General features: G+C 38.0%; 2 protein-coding genes across 3 annotated transcripts in view; one reads left to right on the forward strand and one right to left on the reverse strand.

The window, feature by feature from the left end:
- The window catches only part of LOC107668308 (neural-cadherin-like), a 132,260-nt gene extending 128,292 nt beyond the window's left edge, over nucleotides 1–3,968 (forward strand). The window contains 5 exon segments of the mRNA XM_016460147.1: nucleotides 98–362; nucleotides 679–859; nucleotides 937–1,190; nucleotides 2,549–2,706; nucleotides 3,020–3,968. Coding sequence (XP_016315633.1) covers nucleotides 98–362; nucleotides 679–859; nucleotides 937–1,190; nucleotides 2,549–2,706; nucleotides 3,020–3,493 — 1,332 coding nt within the window. The 3' untranslated portion in view covers nucleotides 3,494–3,968.
- A 3,499-nt stretch (nucleotides 3,969–7,467) lies between these two features.
- On the reverse strand, nucleotides 7,468–12,584 carry LOC107668287 (G1/S-specific cyclin-E2-like). 2 transcript variants are annotated; one of them, XM_016460108.1, is made up of 11 exons: nucleotides 12,402–12,584; nucleotides 11,774–11,814; nucleotides 11,589–11,664; nucleotides 11,434–11,481; nucleotides 10,541–10,689; nucleotides 10,063–10,198; nucleotides 9,820–9,966; nucleotides 9,445–9,675; nucleotides 9,246–9,357; nucleotides 8,414–8,571; nucleotides 7,468–8,335 (listed from the first exon to the last, which is right to left on the reverse strand). In XM_016460108.1, the coding sequence occupies exons 2-11, from the start codon at nucleotides 11,785–11,787 to the stop codon at nucleotides 8,228–8,230; spliced, it is 1,179 nt and encodes a 392-aa protein (XP_016315594.1). In that variant the 5' UTR covers nucleotides 11,788–11,814; nucleotides 12,402–12,584; the 3' UTR covers nucleotides 7,468–8,227. The 2 variants fall into 2 exon arrangements, with proteins under 2 accessions (XP_016315594.1, XP_016315593.1); XM_016460107.1 differs by having other exon boundaries at nucleotides 11,434–11,484.
- Between the last annotated feature and the right edge of the window lie 2,758 nt (nucleotides 12,585–15,342).

Raw genomic sequence — 15,342 nt, forward strand, 5'->3', positions numbered from 1 at the left:
TAGTGCAATTGCATTCATTTTAAGCATCCCTTATATGTCTAAATACATCTGAAAATGTTTTAAAGCTGTAACACTGTGTCATGTTCTTGTCTCTCAGATAGTAGATGGGTACCTCACTGTCCGTGCTAACCTTGGGGACGGCACTCACTCTCTGAAGTTAGCAGGTCATCACGTGAACCACGGCCAGTGGGTCTTCGTCAGCATTCATCGCCATGACAACATCTTTACCCTGCGACTGGAGCAGGGTGGGGGTTCACGGGAGGTCACAGGGGTCCTGGGTCAGAAAAAGGAAATAGTAGTTCACCCCTCCAGTGTGTTTCTGGGAAACAGCTCCACTCCAAACACACAGGGAGACTTTCAGGGTGGGTTTTCTCTTCCCTTTCCCCCCTCATTGCTGTAATCCAGTAGCTGTGTAATGAGTGAAATTATGCACAGTCAGGTGCAAAATAAACTAGATGATCAAAATTACAGTTCCATTTTAAAATTACAGTCATTGTAAAGTCCAAGTGCACCGCTATATTGGCTAGTGAAAAAAAAATTAGTAAACCTTTAAAAAAAAAACTTAAAATAGAAAGTAAAAAAGTAACTTTGTACAAATGACTTTAAAATAAAAGTCATAGTAACAAATACAAAATCTAAAAGTTGTATAGTGTTTTCACCGTTTTTTTTACCGTACAGGCTGTATGCTGGATGTAAGACTGAACGGTCACTCTCTGCCGCTGGATGGTCAGGGCACAGAGTTCAGTACTGTACTGAAGCGCCGTGGGGTCGTGCCCGGCTGCCACTCTGACACCTGCAGTGCCAAACCCTGCCTGAGTCCGCTGTACTGCGTTGACCTGTGGAGGAAACACGTGTGCAGGTGAACACTCTCTCCCACACGGTTTCCCACTGTCAAATGCCTCTTCCTTCATTTCAACGTCCGCTCTCTCACTCCAGGTGTCCAGCCAATCAGGTTGCAGTGGTGGATGAGGTCACAGGTCTTTTGCATTGCGCCCCGTCCCCCTGCGGCCCCACCACATGTCGTAATGGTGGCACCTGCCTGGCTCACTCCACCAAGAGCTACCAGTGCCGCTGTCCAGAGGGCTTCAGAGGCCAGTGGTGTGAGATCGGCCGGGTCAAATCTCTCCATCTCACAGCACTCAGTCCGAGCTCCATCCTAGCCATCAGCATGTGTCTGCTCGTATTTTTTGGTAACTATCAGGGTATCATGGAACACTTTTCATGAAAAGCCTTGTAAAGTCTTCATTATCAATGTGGAACCATGATGAGACCCTCTCATTTTGCATCAGTTAAGAATGCTGTCAATAGAGAGCCAACACACAGAGGTAAGAATGATGAGGCAGGCCAGTCATCTGTGTGTGCTTTTTAAAGCATTATTGCATGCAGGCAGGAAGAAATCACTCATCAACTGGAGCAAAAATGAGAAACGTGCTGCCAGATGATGGGATTGGTTGGGTTTATGGCCTTCAGAGAAATTTGGCAGAAAATTATGGGTTATTTTTGGATTTATCTGTCTTTAATTGAAAAGAGGAGTCTTACCATCCATGAACTGGCAAGATGACATGAGCTGGTGGAACATGTCAGACTTTTGCACTTAAAAAATGAAATTAAAACTGATCCTGTTTACTTTTTTCACTTTTTTGTGGATGATTTACATATTGTGCACGTTATTCCAAAGACGAAAATCTTTCAAAATCTTTGTAATCTTTCATCAAAATATGATTTTTTTTCTCCACCTCTGAATGGTGTCCAATGAATCTGGGATCCAAAATCTTATTTAAACCTGTAAATAATTTAATTTATAAATATTATTTGTAAATATAATAATTTGTTAATATAAATTGTTAATTTGAAATATTTTGTACTGAATTACACTACCATTCCAAAGTTTGGGGTCGGTATGAATTTTTTTAATGTTCTTAAAAAAAGTATCTTATGCATACCAAGGCTACATTTATTTGAACAAAAATACAGTAAAAACAGTAATATTGTAAAATATTACTATAAAAAAAAAACGTTTTCCATTCATATATTATATATCATATATTTCATGTAATTTATCACTGCGATGACAAAGCTGAATTTTTAGCAGCCATTACTCCAGTCTTCAGTGTCACATGATTCTTTAGAAACCATTGCAATATGCTAATTTGCTGCTCAAGAAACATTTCTTATCAATTTTGGAAACAGTTGTTCGAAATATAAATATTTTGTAACATTATAATTGTCTTTACTGTCCCTTCGATCAATTTAGTGCATCCTTGCTGAATAAAAGTATTAATTTCTTTAATACTTAAATTTTTTTTTAAAAACCTTACTGACCCCAAACTTTTGAACAGTTGTGTAAAAAAAAATGCAAAAGAGAAGCATTTTCATTAATTGTCTTAGACTTCTTTAGGACCTCTGTGCATGTCACATTATGGAAGTAAAATGTGTTGGAAAGGATTTGCTGTCATTTACCTTAAGCATCCACACTTCAACAAAAATATACTTTTAATAACTGGTGTCATCATTCTTGTATTAATCTCTCTCTCTCTGTCCTCTGCAGCCGTGCTTGTGGCGGTGACCGTATGGAATCAGAAGGGCAGTCGGAATAAGTTCCGCAAGCGAGGTGTTTACCACATCCCAGCAGAGCACGAGAGCTGGGAGGACATCCGGGAGAACATCCTCAACTACAACGAGGAGGGAGGAGGAGAGCAGGACCAGGTATTCCATTAACACAGGGCAGCCAGAGGAGATATTGATTTACTTTCAGGGGAATGACCTCCATCAGCATCTACACTGCAATGCCATCATCCTCTAGGTGGCAGCATTCAGCTCTTTAGAATTTCAATCTGCACAACATGATTGACACAGAATAGAATACTAGCATGCAGTTTACATACTGCCTACTGTTCCTCATACAGTTCAAAAGTGTGCTATATTGTTGTCACATGACCTCTTACAATGCATGGAAGTCATGAAGTGACATTCTATAGCACTTCCCCAGAATTAAAAGTGTCGCCTGTGTGTCCAACAGAACGCCTATGACATCACTGAGCTGAAGAGGCCGCTGTGTTCCAGCTTGTCCCAGTCCTCCTCCTGTACCACAGCCCCCCTCATCAAGTCGTCCCAGGGCTCTCAGGAGGAGGTCCATCCCTGCGGAAACATCACCAATGGAGCCACCCTTCCCTACCACCACAATGCCAGCTGCAGCGGTCACTGCTCCATGGACTTCAAGAGCTACGTGTCCCGCATCATCTGGGAGGCTGACAATGACAGCCTGGCATTCCCCATGGACACCTACCACGTGTACTGCATCGAGGGAATGGGCTCCAGTGCGGGCAGCCTCAGCTCGCTGGGATCGGCCATTTCAGAGGAGGCCTTCACCTACGACTCCCTGCGGCACTGGGGCTCCAAGTTCGAAGCCCTCAGCGAGCTTTATCGAGGACCGGAGCTGGCCGTCCCCTACATGGACACGGTGCAAAGCCAAAGCCAGGAACAACAACAATAACTGGACGACTTCAAGCCCAGCGTTTGTTTTTGTGTTAGTGTTTTATAGCTTTTATAGGGTTCCAGTTTGAACGCTACAAAAACGTGTCCTAAGAAATGGTTTCTGTTCATTTGTGATAGTCACACAGCTTTAAGGGTGAGGAGCAGCTGAGGTTAGAGAAATGTTTTGTTTTGTTTTATTTATTGAGTAAAATATTAAATGTACTGTATTTATTTTTGCTCTGATAGGGAACAAAGCCAGTGAATCATCAGGACTTCGCCATGATGAACATGGTATAAGGTCACATCCAGCGTGTCACAACTAAGGTGCGTTTCAGTAAACACACGTGACTAACACTGCGTTCCATTTGACTCCGAAATTTCCAGCTTGCTTAGTGGAAATGCGCATTAGAATGCCACTTTATGTAAGATTTCCATCTTAGAAGCTTGCGCGGAACTTTGATTTTGCCAAAATGTGAATTCACACTACTGTTCAAAAGTTTGGGATCGGTAAGATTTTTATTGTTTAAAAAATATATATATACAGTAAAACATTAATATTGTGAAGTATTATTACTTTTTAAAATAACCTTTTTTATATTTTAATATATTTTTTAAAATGCAATTCATTCCTTTGATGGCAAAACTGAATTTCTAGGATTTTTCGATGAAAAGAAAGTTAAAAAGAAGAGCGTTTGAACAATGTAATGTGTCTTTACTGTCACTTTTGATCAATTTAGTGCATTCTTGCTGAATAAAAGTACAAAAAAAAAAAAATTTAATAAATCTTACTGACCCCAAACTTTCACTTAAACAGGGTTCCAATCTTACTGGAAAACCAAAACAAGCAAACAAATAAATAAATAAAGGATAATATCTTAGGATAGAAAATACTTAATTCATTAAATTCTATAAAATCTCCAAAAAACCATCATCATTTAAAAAAATAATAATTTAATTCAATTATTAAAGTCATGATAAATTACTGGAAAACTAATGTCATGGAAATTGCACAGAAAAATATGTTAGAAAGTGTGGGAACCCTTCTTGAACATGACCCAGTTTACAATAAACATTCACTGCATCAATGAGACAAATTTGCTACATTTATACACTGATGAAACCTGTTTAGCAGAGTTTTGCAGTGACAGGTGTGTAAAACACTAAATGATCTTTTCCAGATCATCATACACCAGCACAGCCATTTTGTTTCTTTATGTCATTGAGAATCAGACCACAGAACAAGTTTTATGGTTGGAAGTCATAGAAATTAAATAGATCCCACATCCGCCTTTGAATGGAGCACAGCATTATTCCCAGCAGTTTACTGTTTAGGGTGTAACGTTTTATAAATCAGCACTTGACCAAAACTCTCTTGTTACAATGGACCCAGCTGCACTAGTGATGGATGCCCACTTCAGAATTTTAACTCTGAAGCATAAATTTGTCAAAAGAGGGTCATGAAGACACCAAAAGACTTCACAGGTGACTGATGTGCCAATGAATCACACATCCGCTAATGCAAAAAGAGCACGAGTTACATTACTTACAGTCAGTGGCAGTATAAATCTGCATTCTGCCATGAATATTCATTGTGTAGGCTTTTTTCTTTCTTTGTCTTTTTCATATGAGGGACGTAGTGTGTGATGCCAATCATTTCTGATGCTGGTGTGCTGAAACGTGGTGACACTATGGTCTGTCACAACACCAGATGGATGTATGGTGTATTGAGTAGCCGAGTCAAGACTCCACTGTGTCAAAGTCTGTTTAAAAAGTTCAAATGTGGCCAGACACAGCGCAAATACAATCATTAAAAACGCTTATGAATATTTTAAATTGTAATTACAAAGGTTCTGTGTAGTTCTATTTTTATTGTTGTGAAACTAAATTTGCAGGCTGCATTTTGTGAGAACAATGAGTCATAAGATTGTTTTTTCAGTTAGGTTAGTCCTTTAATAAATGCTCAGCAAAACCTGTACAGAGACATAAACTAAGTCGAAGACTTTTTTTCTGGAGAGGTCTAGGCAATGTCACTTCATGCCTCTTGTAAAGCTAACAAGAGCACGAGGTCATTGCTACAATGGCGGATAGTTGACTTGAAATGTTCCTTTCAACCCCTCACAGACCTGTGCTGCTCTTTGTGCCATGTAAATAATGTACATACAGAAATACTTTTTCTAGGTACTTAACATTTTCCTTTTTGTATATGAATTTTAATAAATGAAATGTTTTCTTTGATCAACCGTGAGAGCGTAGTTATTTTGTCGTGTAGTTTCCTCATCCTACATTTGACGCCTCACTGTCGCTGATTTTCTTTTGTGTTGTTTTACTGCCACCCAGCGGTGACTTACAGTAATAACAGGCTGTTTGTTTTTCTGCATTGTTTGCAGTAGCCTCGTGATCTGTTTCCTGCTAATTTAGGTCCTTTATATTATAATCTACCTCATTTCCATGAATTTTCCAGCCTTTTTAAAACTCCCAGATATTTGAACCAAGTAAAGTTTGCTCTAATTCTATTACATGCTTTTCTGAACCTAGATCTGTTAGAGCCATAAATTATCTTATCAATTTCCTTTTTATTCTTGACATGCTCCTGTTCTGCACCTATCAGACTGCTCTACTAATCTTTGTTAGCAGTTGTGTAGGTCAGTATAAAGCTCAGTTGAGATCAATTGAACAGGTAGAGTGAATGTTGTTGGCAGCTGGTCAGTCTCGTTTCTTTTAATTTGCTATCTGTTCTTCTTTGTGGTAATATACAGTAATATAATTTTCTACTTTGTCTATCACATATATTTTACTATATTTCTCTGCTTTGTTTTTTTTAGCTACCTAAGTCTCTTTAGTGGGTGTCATGAAGTCTGACACATTTCTGGTTTATCTTCATGACCTTTCTGACACTTTAGGTTCTGCTTTATTAAATGTATTTATTATGTGACAGAATATTATGTTTTATTACACACACACACACACACACATATATATATGCTCCATCTGTCTGAAAGTTCTCCAAGCAATCATAATGCAGTGGTATGTGGGACACATCATTAAAAGTAAAAGCATGTAGTTTGGAGTGGGTTCTTTGTCTCAGAGGTTCTTGCAGGGGGTTGGGAATTCAGGGGTAGGAAGCCCACTGAGGAGGGGACACTCGTTCCCAGACCTACACAATAACTCGCACAACAAAAGCATTGTAAGGAGAGTCCGTGTCTTCAACACCAGCCACATGTCTGGCAGACACCTCTACATACACACTGGCTGGCCACTGCGTAAACGCATGCATCCTCTCTGCTTGAGGAACTCTTTGCAGTATGTAACAAAATGGCAAGAGACCATTATCCAACTCTAACAATGAGAAAACAAACTCTTTACCAAAGAACTGAGCTCTAATAACTAGCGGCTTCTGCAAATACTCAAAGTTGAGTTGTTTGAGTTTCCTGTCAAAGATGCTCCACACATTGTATATCAAAAGGTGTTTGTCTTTATCGCCTTTCCTCTCGGTTTATCTGGAGGTTGAGGACAGCAACATCTGTTTTTGGGAGACCTAGATGTAAAAACGACACCTCAACACCCTCATTAGGACAATTTGCAATTCAGATTTGTCAGTCTTAGTGCTTTGCACTCCACCAAAAGGTACATCACCGCCTCCCCCATCATACTCGCATGCTAGTCAATAGGGGACCGACAATGACTTCACGTTAGACCAGACAGCAATGTTTGTGCATTTCTGTATAGAGATTTTCTAAATTATCACTGTATGCAAAAATGCTGTGAAACTGAGTTCAAAAGTTTAGGGCAAGTAAAATATAAGATATGTAATGTAAGATATCATTTCATTTTTTAATAACTTCACATTGGAAATTACACATTACACAGTCTTGAAATTGTTATTTGTACACATATGTACAATTCATAGTACATTTCTAAAATGTAGCTAACATGACTGGTTCAAGTCCAAGTCAAAATTAATTCAAGCTATGCTACAAACAAAAGGCATTGAATTCATAAATAGCAAGCACCTCAAATTATTAAATATGCCTTTGGCATTGAGGAACAAAATTGCAATTCAAATATTACAAAGACAAATCTATCTATATGAAATAAATATGCAGTTTGGTAAACTCCCTTCTGACGGGTGAAAACAGTCAAGTCTTACAGGAATATCTTCTGTCGCAGGAGAATGAAAACAAGGGAATGACATTCACAATGATGTAAAGGTTTAAGGAAATAAGCCAATAACCCATTCTGCTGGTTGTGCAGGGTCGTCCTGTTTAGCAGAGTTTGCACCACTGGGTTGGCATCCAACCACACTGATGCCAAAATTAAGAACATATGTTTCACATCATACGTTTTCACGCACGCACACACATAATAAAATTAAATTGTATTTACATAACATAAAACAGTAACATATGATCCATGAAGCAGCAGCATTTGTGCAGACCTCGGAGCTGGCAACATGGCCAGAAGCTCTTAAGCATTTTCAGTCTGAGATCATTAATGTTTCATTTCTAGCTTCAGAAAATGGATATGAATCCATTCTTTGATGGAAGGCACTTTTGAGTGCTTCAAATACTGCTTTGGGAAACCAAACTTAGGTTCTCTCTCAATTTCACACCTGAAGGTTACAGCATCTCAACCTGGATTCAATACCGCACACAACTCTAAGCCTCTGGATGTGTTGGTCTGGAAGGTCTCTCACATCTCTGGGCTGTGACTGCATTAAATGAAGACTAGCTATGCCAGGTTCTTCTCAAACCCATCAGGCATTTGCAGGTTTCTCAGTGCTTTTAGGAGGGGTCAATATTCCGGCTACAGCCAATGGAGACATCCGGTCCAAGCTGTCCTGCTGCCGATCATGCGCTTCACTCTGAGAAAAAAAAGGATGTGTTAACCAGTTGAATCTCAAATAAACCTGATCGAGGAGACGATGAAAATGAGAACTCACCAGCATGGCCAGATAGTCCACGTGGGTCTGTATGTTGTGTCGAGCTTCTGCCGCCACCTTTTTGAAGTCCTTCAGCTGTGGTCTGGGCCATACACGTACGGCCCGTGCAAACGGGTTCATCCACCACACACAGCTTGATATGCTGTCCCATGTGAGTCCTGGTGGGGAAGAAAAAGAAAATACTTGGAACAAAATCAATAAACTGATGAAACAACTTAAGCACAAAAAGGTCAGGGTTTCTGCAAGCTTTGTGAAGGTTAATTTAAGACTTTTTAAAAAGTAATAAATTAAAGGAATCACAATAATCAAACCTTTTCCTGTACCTTCTGATTGCATTGCAAAAACCATGTTCTTCCTCAGTATTTTTGTTTTGTTTTCCAGCGCAAAAGTCTAAATATTTAACAAATCAAGATACATTGAGAAGCAAAATGACAGAAGATGAGTATTATTTTCTGTAAAACTGATCAAAATTAAGTGAGTTTTACAATTAAAACTAGAACAAATCTGCTGGAGTCAGAAAAGTACACTTGATTCAAAGGGAAAACAAGTTTCCATTCCCCACTGACAGATATTCTTGTTTTAAGCATAAACTCGCTTCATGTTGTTCAGTTTCTCAGAAGAAAAACCTATCTTCATTTTGCATCTCAATTAAATTGATATTGATTTAAGGATATTTAGATATTTGAGCTGGAAAACAATACAAAAATACTGACAAAGATATTCATTCTTTGCCGTGCATGCAACATTTAATGAAAAAGACTTTCGGCTCCAGTTTAAGACCTTTTAAGGCCTGCAGAAACCCTTAAAGGATATCCAAGATCAGAAAGCTCACCTGATACTTTATGGACCGTTTCAAAGGAAGTAAAGTGACAAAACGCAGCAGCAGCGAGGACTCCATACTGGTAATCCAAACAATGAATGTCCAAAATGCAGAGATCCAACAACTGCAGAGAGGATTCAAGAGTCAGAAGAGGTGTCAAGATAACAAAACCACTATATACAGGTTTACTTCAAAGGAGCTGAAGTCTCACCTGTGTGATTTGGATGTAGGTTTCCTGCGAGAACTGAGGAATGAGGAAATTAGCATCGTCCTTCAAAGAGTCCACTTGGGAGTAGAGCTTCAACCATGAGATGACGGTCTCAGGACAGAGCTCCCACTTTAATGCTTTCAACATCACAAGCTCTTTAGCAAGAATCTCGTCCTCATTGCAGGCCCCGTCCGTCACATAAGCAAACTCCTGGAGCTTTGGTGGGTAAATCTCCTGTCAAACAGACATACATTATGAGATAAACAGCACCACGGAGTTCTGTTGCATTTCAGATGACCTGTATTGTCATTAACAAATCTTACAGAAAATATCCTAGTACTGTGAAACCAATTCAAGCTGATGTTAAAGTTTAAGTACCTCTATCTTTGAGGCTATGAAGAGTGATGTTATGCCGATGAGCTGCAGGTGATCTTTGCCAATGTCTTTTTGAGTGAGCATGAAGCGATCAAAGATGTCCTGAGCCAAGTAAAATGTCTCCCGGTGGAGAGTATAAACTTCACTGACCTGCATAGAAAGAATTGAATAACAGATTAAACACACAAACAATCAGGTGACAAGAACAAAAACCTTTCATAGCTGTGAAAAAACAACAACACATACCTCCATGAGCCAGTCCAACAGAATGGACCTCATTTTGGGCTGCAGGATTGGATGTTGCTGGATGAAGCCCTTGTCATGTACATACTTGAGCTCCTTGTTCAGCATCTTTATCCACACATCATCCGAGCTGGCCCAACTGACAGGACAACAGCAAATTTATACCATTAAACCAGAGAGCAAGTACTGAATGATATTAAACACTCAACGAAACACATTCAGGGGGGAAATTCTGCTTGTGTGTTGGTGATAAAAATCTTCCAAAACTAACATTACATAACACAGGAAGTGTTTGAAGTGATGACAATAAATCAAGCCAAGTGTTTTTCACTATGATTCTGAATCAGTTTCCTCAAAGGAGCGAAAAGGGTAATAATGTTGTCAAGCGGTTTGTTTTATTGAGCATTATTTGTAAGAGACTTTTATTTATTAGCATTTACTTCCGCTTTTCAAAGCATGAGATGCTGTGATCATGTGTTACCTGAGGCATGGCAGCGGAGAGGGTTTCACAAAGAGGTTCTTGAATCTGAAGCACTTGAAACCAGAAAGATTAGCGGTCTCCTGATGAACCTCCTTCTGAGGAGTCTCGATTAAGACACTGGGACTAATATCACCTTCAAAACACCGGTTCTAGAAAAAGAAAACATATGGTGTCACCACTGACATTTTATGAATAGGACTTAACCAAGTAAAATGAAACAAGGCATGAATAAGAACTGATTTAGATTACTCAGCATAGTGTTTCTTTTACTTTTCTTTTTATAAAATCTTGTAGGCCTAGAGCTTACATTATAGTTTACATTCAGGTTTGCTACAAAGGAATATCCTTTCAGGCATCAAAGAACATTTTATGCATATGAACGTTAACTAATACAGCAGCTGCCAAACAAAACGTTAAGCATACTAAAAAAATTTTTTAGTTATCTAATTAAATAAAAGATTTTTTTCGCGGACTGCTGAATAAAGGAAATAACCGCGTGACGTCGCGGCGCGCTGATTAACCCAGTGACACCATTACTGCTCGTGACCGAACTACTGCATAATAAACAGACTGCTAGTGAAACACTAACAGGCATTTTTATACCTAATACAATCAGTCTGGCTCTTTTAGCTGCTTAAAAATAATACGAATAATTTATAAATAAACATAATACGGTTACACTTTACTTGAAGGGGTGTGCATAAGACTGACATGACACCTTCATAATCATGAATATGAAGGTTTTTTATGCATGTTTATGACAACTGTCATTAAGTGTCATTCACTCAGTTATGTCATTTTTAATGCAAAGATGAGTCATGTCAGTCTTATGCACACCCCTTCAAGTAAAGTGTTGCCCATAATACTGATAATAATACATATCATCGGCTCACCTGAATTTCATAGTGTTTCTTAGCTGCTGACGGGATGCTTCTATTGCACTGCTGAAAAAAGGTTTATATTATTTAAATATTTGCATACATTGTGAAGAAAATAATTCACAGCTGTTTCAGTAACGTGATATTTAAAACCAATCGTAATATCTCACCTCGCTTTTTCTTTTCCTCTGCGGTTTATTTTGTTCAGGTGCATTTTCATTTCTTTCTTGTAATGTGTTGCGACTGCTATTAAAACACAAACGTTGTTACAAAAATAAGTAACGTTATTGTGTTTTTTAGGGTTAGCCAAGTCAAACATTCGACAAATTCAACGAATCAAACTAATAATTCTTACCTGCGTCTTGACATTTTCTAAACAAATGGTGTGCTTTTCTCCTGTGAAACAGAAACACACGATGTTTAGTTACACTGTGATTAACAAAGAACTTCTTAAGCCTGAATTAAAAATAAATTACGTAACTACATATCTAAAACGTATAATTAAAATAATAAAGCATAAGAGAAATACTGGCAAAAAAAAGGCTTAACGTTAACAATAAACACTCAAGCTTCAGCCATTTGACCTGAGATAAGTGTTACATACGTGACCAGAAATATCGAACACATTTTTATAATTCATACGAATTAAAAATCAGTTAAAGTCGAAAGGCATTGAGAGTAAATACAAAGTCTACACAAGCAGCAGTATGATCATCTGCTTTTACAGAAACCAGAAATGCATGAATCCAGTTCTGTGGGTTTATGAAAGGACAGTCCGCGCCAATTTACACGAAGCGGGAGACTACAGCTGCCCCCACAAAAACCCATCTAAGATCTATTTAAAGCGCATTAAACACCAGTTTAACAGAAAATACTGTTTAGGTAACCCCTTGGTGTGTGGAAAACCCATAACACTTTCCACAATATCAGTTATTTCCCCAATTTCTGAAAGAGTTTACAAATCCACGTCCACGTAACGTTACATACAACGACCCGATCTGGCGCCTAGCAGAGACAGCTAACTTTCAGCAACATCCCCACTCTAAAGTCGACATTACATTAAACTTTAGCCTAAGAGATACTTCGAAACACATTCATTGCGCTTTCGACCGAAATAATCTAGCTAAAACAGCTGTTTTTAGGGGTCTCGAGGAGATCTTCGTCTCTAGTCGTAGATGACTAACGTTAGTTAAAAGGCACAAACTTCCGTTTTAAAGCAAAAGCAACATAAAACAACAGCACTATTCCTCCTAAAGCGTGATTACGACACGATTTAACTACGTAAAATTAAAATTAAAAAGATTCTAGGTGAAAGGAGACTAAAATATGTGTCCTTACCGCAGTGTTCAGTGCAAATGAATAAATGAATGGCGCCAAGTGTTATATATGGTCCAGCGGATCGCAGCTACTGCGCATGCGTGGCGCTCTTCTCATCCTTTAAAAACAACTCGAAAAACTATATATAACGTTGTGTTTTGGGGCTAAAAACGACCAGGCAGCCTCATGGGTGATGGTTCAAAAAAATATGCATGGAATTACAAACGATAATGTTGACTGCTTGTGAGAAACCTACAAGAATGATTGTGGTTTGTAGAGACTTGCTTTTGGCCGAGTCGACCTTTGGTTTAAATATGTAAAAAACGCGCTTTCCTGCTTTCCCGGTTAAACGAATCCGAGGCTCGAGGACCTAATGCATCATATGCGAGTAGGTCTGTATGTTAATTATTGCATTTATATGAAATTATAACGAGTTTTCGACTCTAAGGAGACGCTTCCTAGTTTGACAGCTTATAGTGGGCGGGGATTTGAATCGTTCTGGCCAATCATGGTTATTCTGCGAGAAACAACGTGCTCTTGTAAACAAACCCATGAGAGGGTTCTTTATTCTGACAGGCAATGATAAGCGTATTGAAAACGTTAATCTTATCATAATATTAGTCGCATTTCACAATCATAGATGTCAATTTATCAACCAAAAGCCTTTTTTGTTCTTAAAGAAATTATCTTGATTCTGTCAATTAGCATGTATCAATTTTGTGACAAGGCTTTTTTATGTCTTCTAGCCACTGGTTACATTGTTATATTGATTTGAGCATAAAAACAAAAATGACATGAACACTCTAACATACATTTGACCGCTTTTGCACCCGCAATTGAAACAATAAAACACAAGGGAAAATACAGTTATGTCCATACAAGATCAATGCGACAGCTTTACTTAAACACGTAAACAAGCAAAATTGTATTGCTTTAACCTTTTGAAAGAATAATAATAATAATAATAATAATAATAATAAAAACAAGAATACATTTTGGAGGGATGTGGAAGCTGCGCGAATTCTTCAAGCAGTAATTCCGCTCACCCTTTTGTGTATGTTAAATACGTCACATCCGGGGTGAGGCAAAATATTGCTACGCGCAACATATAAATAAATAACTTCTCTTTCACGTACTACATGACTTCCAAATGCAAAGATCCCCCAAATTCTATTGTGCATTAACATTTACAAAACAAAGTTCTTAAAAGTCTGAGGAACTCACTGTGAGGACTTTTCCAAACAATTCACTCAGTACAAAAGCTACTACCACTGTGAGAAATGAACTTCCTTATTAAGAATTTATTAAAATGCATTTTAACTTGTGATGGAATAACATTACGTTTCCCTGGCCATATAAAACAGTATGTCACCCAAGTATTAATTGAAATACATTGTTGATCTAATAGAGAGAGAGAGAGAGAGAGAGAGAGAGAGAGAGGCAGCAAGTACTAAAGCAGTTACAATAAAAATCTATAAGTCATAACAAAAAGCAAATATGGTATATTTTGATTTTAGCTAAACATTCAACATTGCTGAGAGACTATAGGACTATACAAGCTACAGGTCACTAGGCACTAGAGAATTAGGAATCAGTATCATAAAATAAATAAAATGTTAGATAACAGAAAAACAAAAATCACTAAACGGACATTTTTACCCAAGCATTTTAAATACATTGAGCATTTTTGACCCTGTCAGCATGTAACCCCAGAAAGCCCCAGTGCATCAAGGAGAACAACGAGGGCACGATTAAACTGGTACAGTTAGAAAACTACTTTATTAAGGTTAATACCCACACTGGTACAATGAATAATAGGCTTGCAGTAATCATGGCTTGGGATTCTTTAGAGATTAGTTGGCTTGAGTTACAGGTTGGTATGGGTTCTTGAAATGCTCCTGAGTGGAAACCTTTCATTATAATTTGGTGTGGTGATTAAGTTACAGTATAAATTATGCATGATGGCAGAACATGCTAACACCTACCTAGTCTATAAGACTTATGTCATTATATTTGAACATTTCTGTTTACTAATAGAAAAGGCCGAAAAACTTCATTTTGTATTAAAACATTTATTGAGAAGGGAGTATACATAATGACAAATAGTTGGTTTTGAGACATATGAAATGAACAATTTATTTGCAAATTATACTACTCATATAAAACAGTCTGTGTATGACATGTATCCAAAACATATCAGTTCAAGAAAAACATAAATAAACAATGCTAAATAATGCTAAAACCCTACACTTTTGGCAAAGTGCTGTATTATTCCAGTAAACAAAACAAAAAAAGGGAAAAAAATTCAACCAAAGCATATCTAAAACTTACCAATGCCACAGAGAATTTTCTTCACACATTAAACACAGAAAACATTTGCTACATTTCGTGTAAAGGTTGACAGAGCAAGTGGCTCACAGAGACAAGGTAATCCTCTGTGCATAGTACAATTACATTTGTTTGTGTCCCTTTGGACAAAGTTCAAGTTCTTCACGGATGCATTGTCATACTGTTCACCTGGAAGGCACATGATCCCCAAATGCAATTCAAGGCAAAATGAAATCCCTGTTATGAATACCAAATATCAGGCGTCTACTGACATAGGGA

The sequence above is a fragment of the Sinocyclocheilus anshuiensis genome, unplaced genomic scaffold (genome assembly GCF_001515605.1).
Source record: "Sinocyclocheilus anshuiensis isolate Anshui unplaced genomic scaffold, SAMN03320099.WGS_v1.1 scaffold1623, whole genome shotgun sequence".
NCBI classification, from domain to species: domain Eukaryota; kingdom Metazoa; phylum Chordata; class Actinopteri; order Cypriniformes; family Cyprinidae; genus Sinocyclocheilus; species Sinocyclocheilus anshuiensis.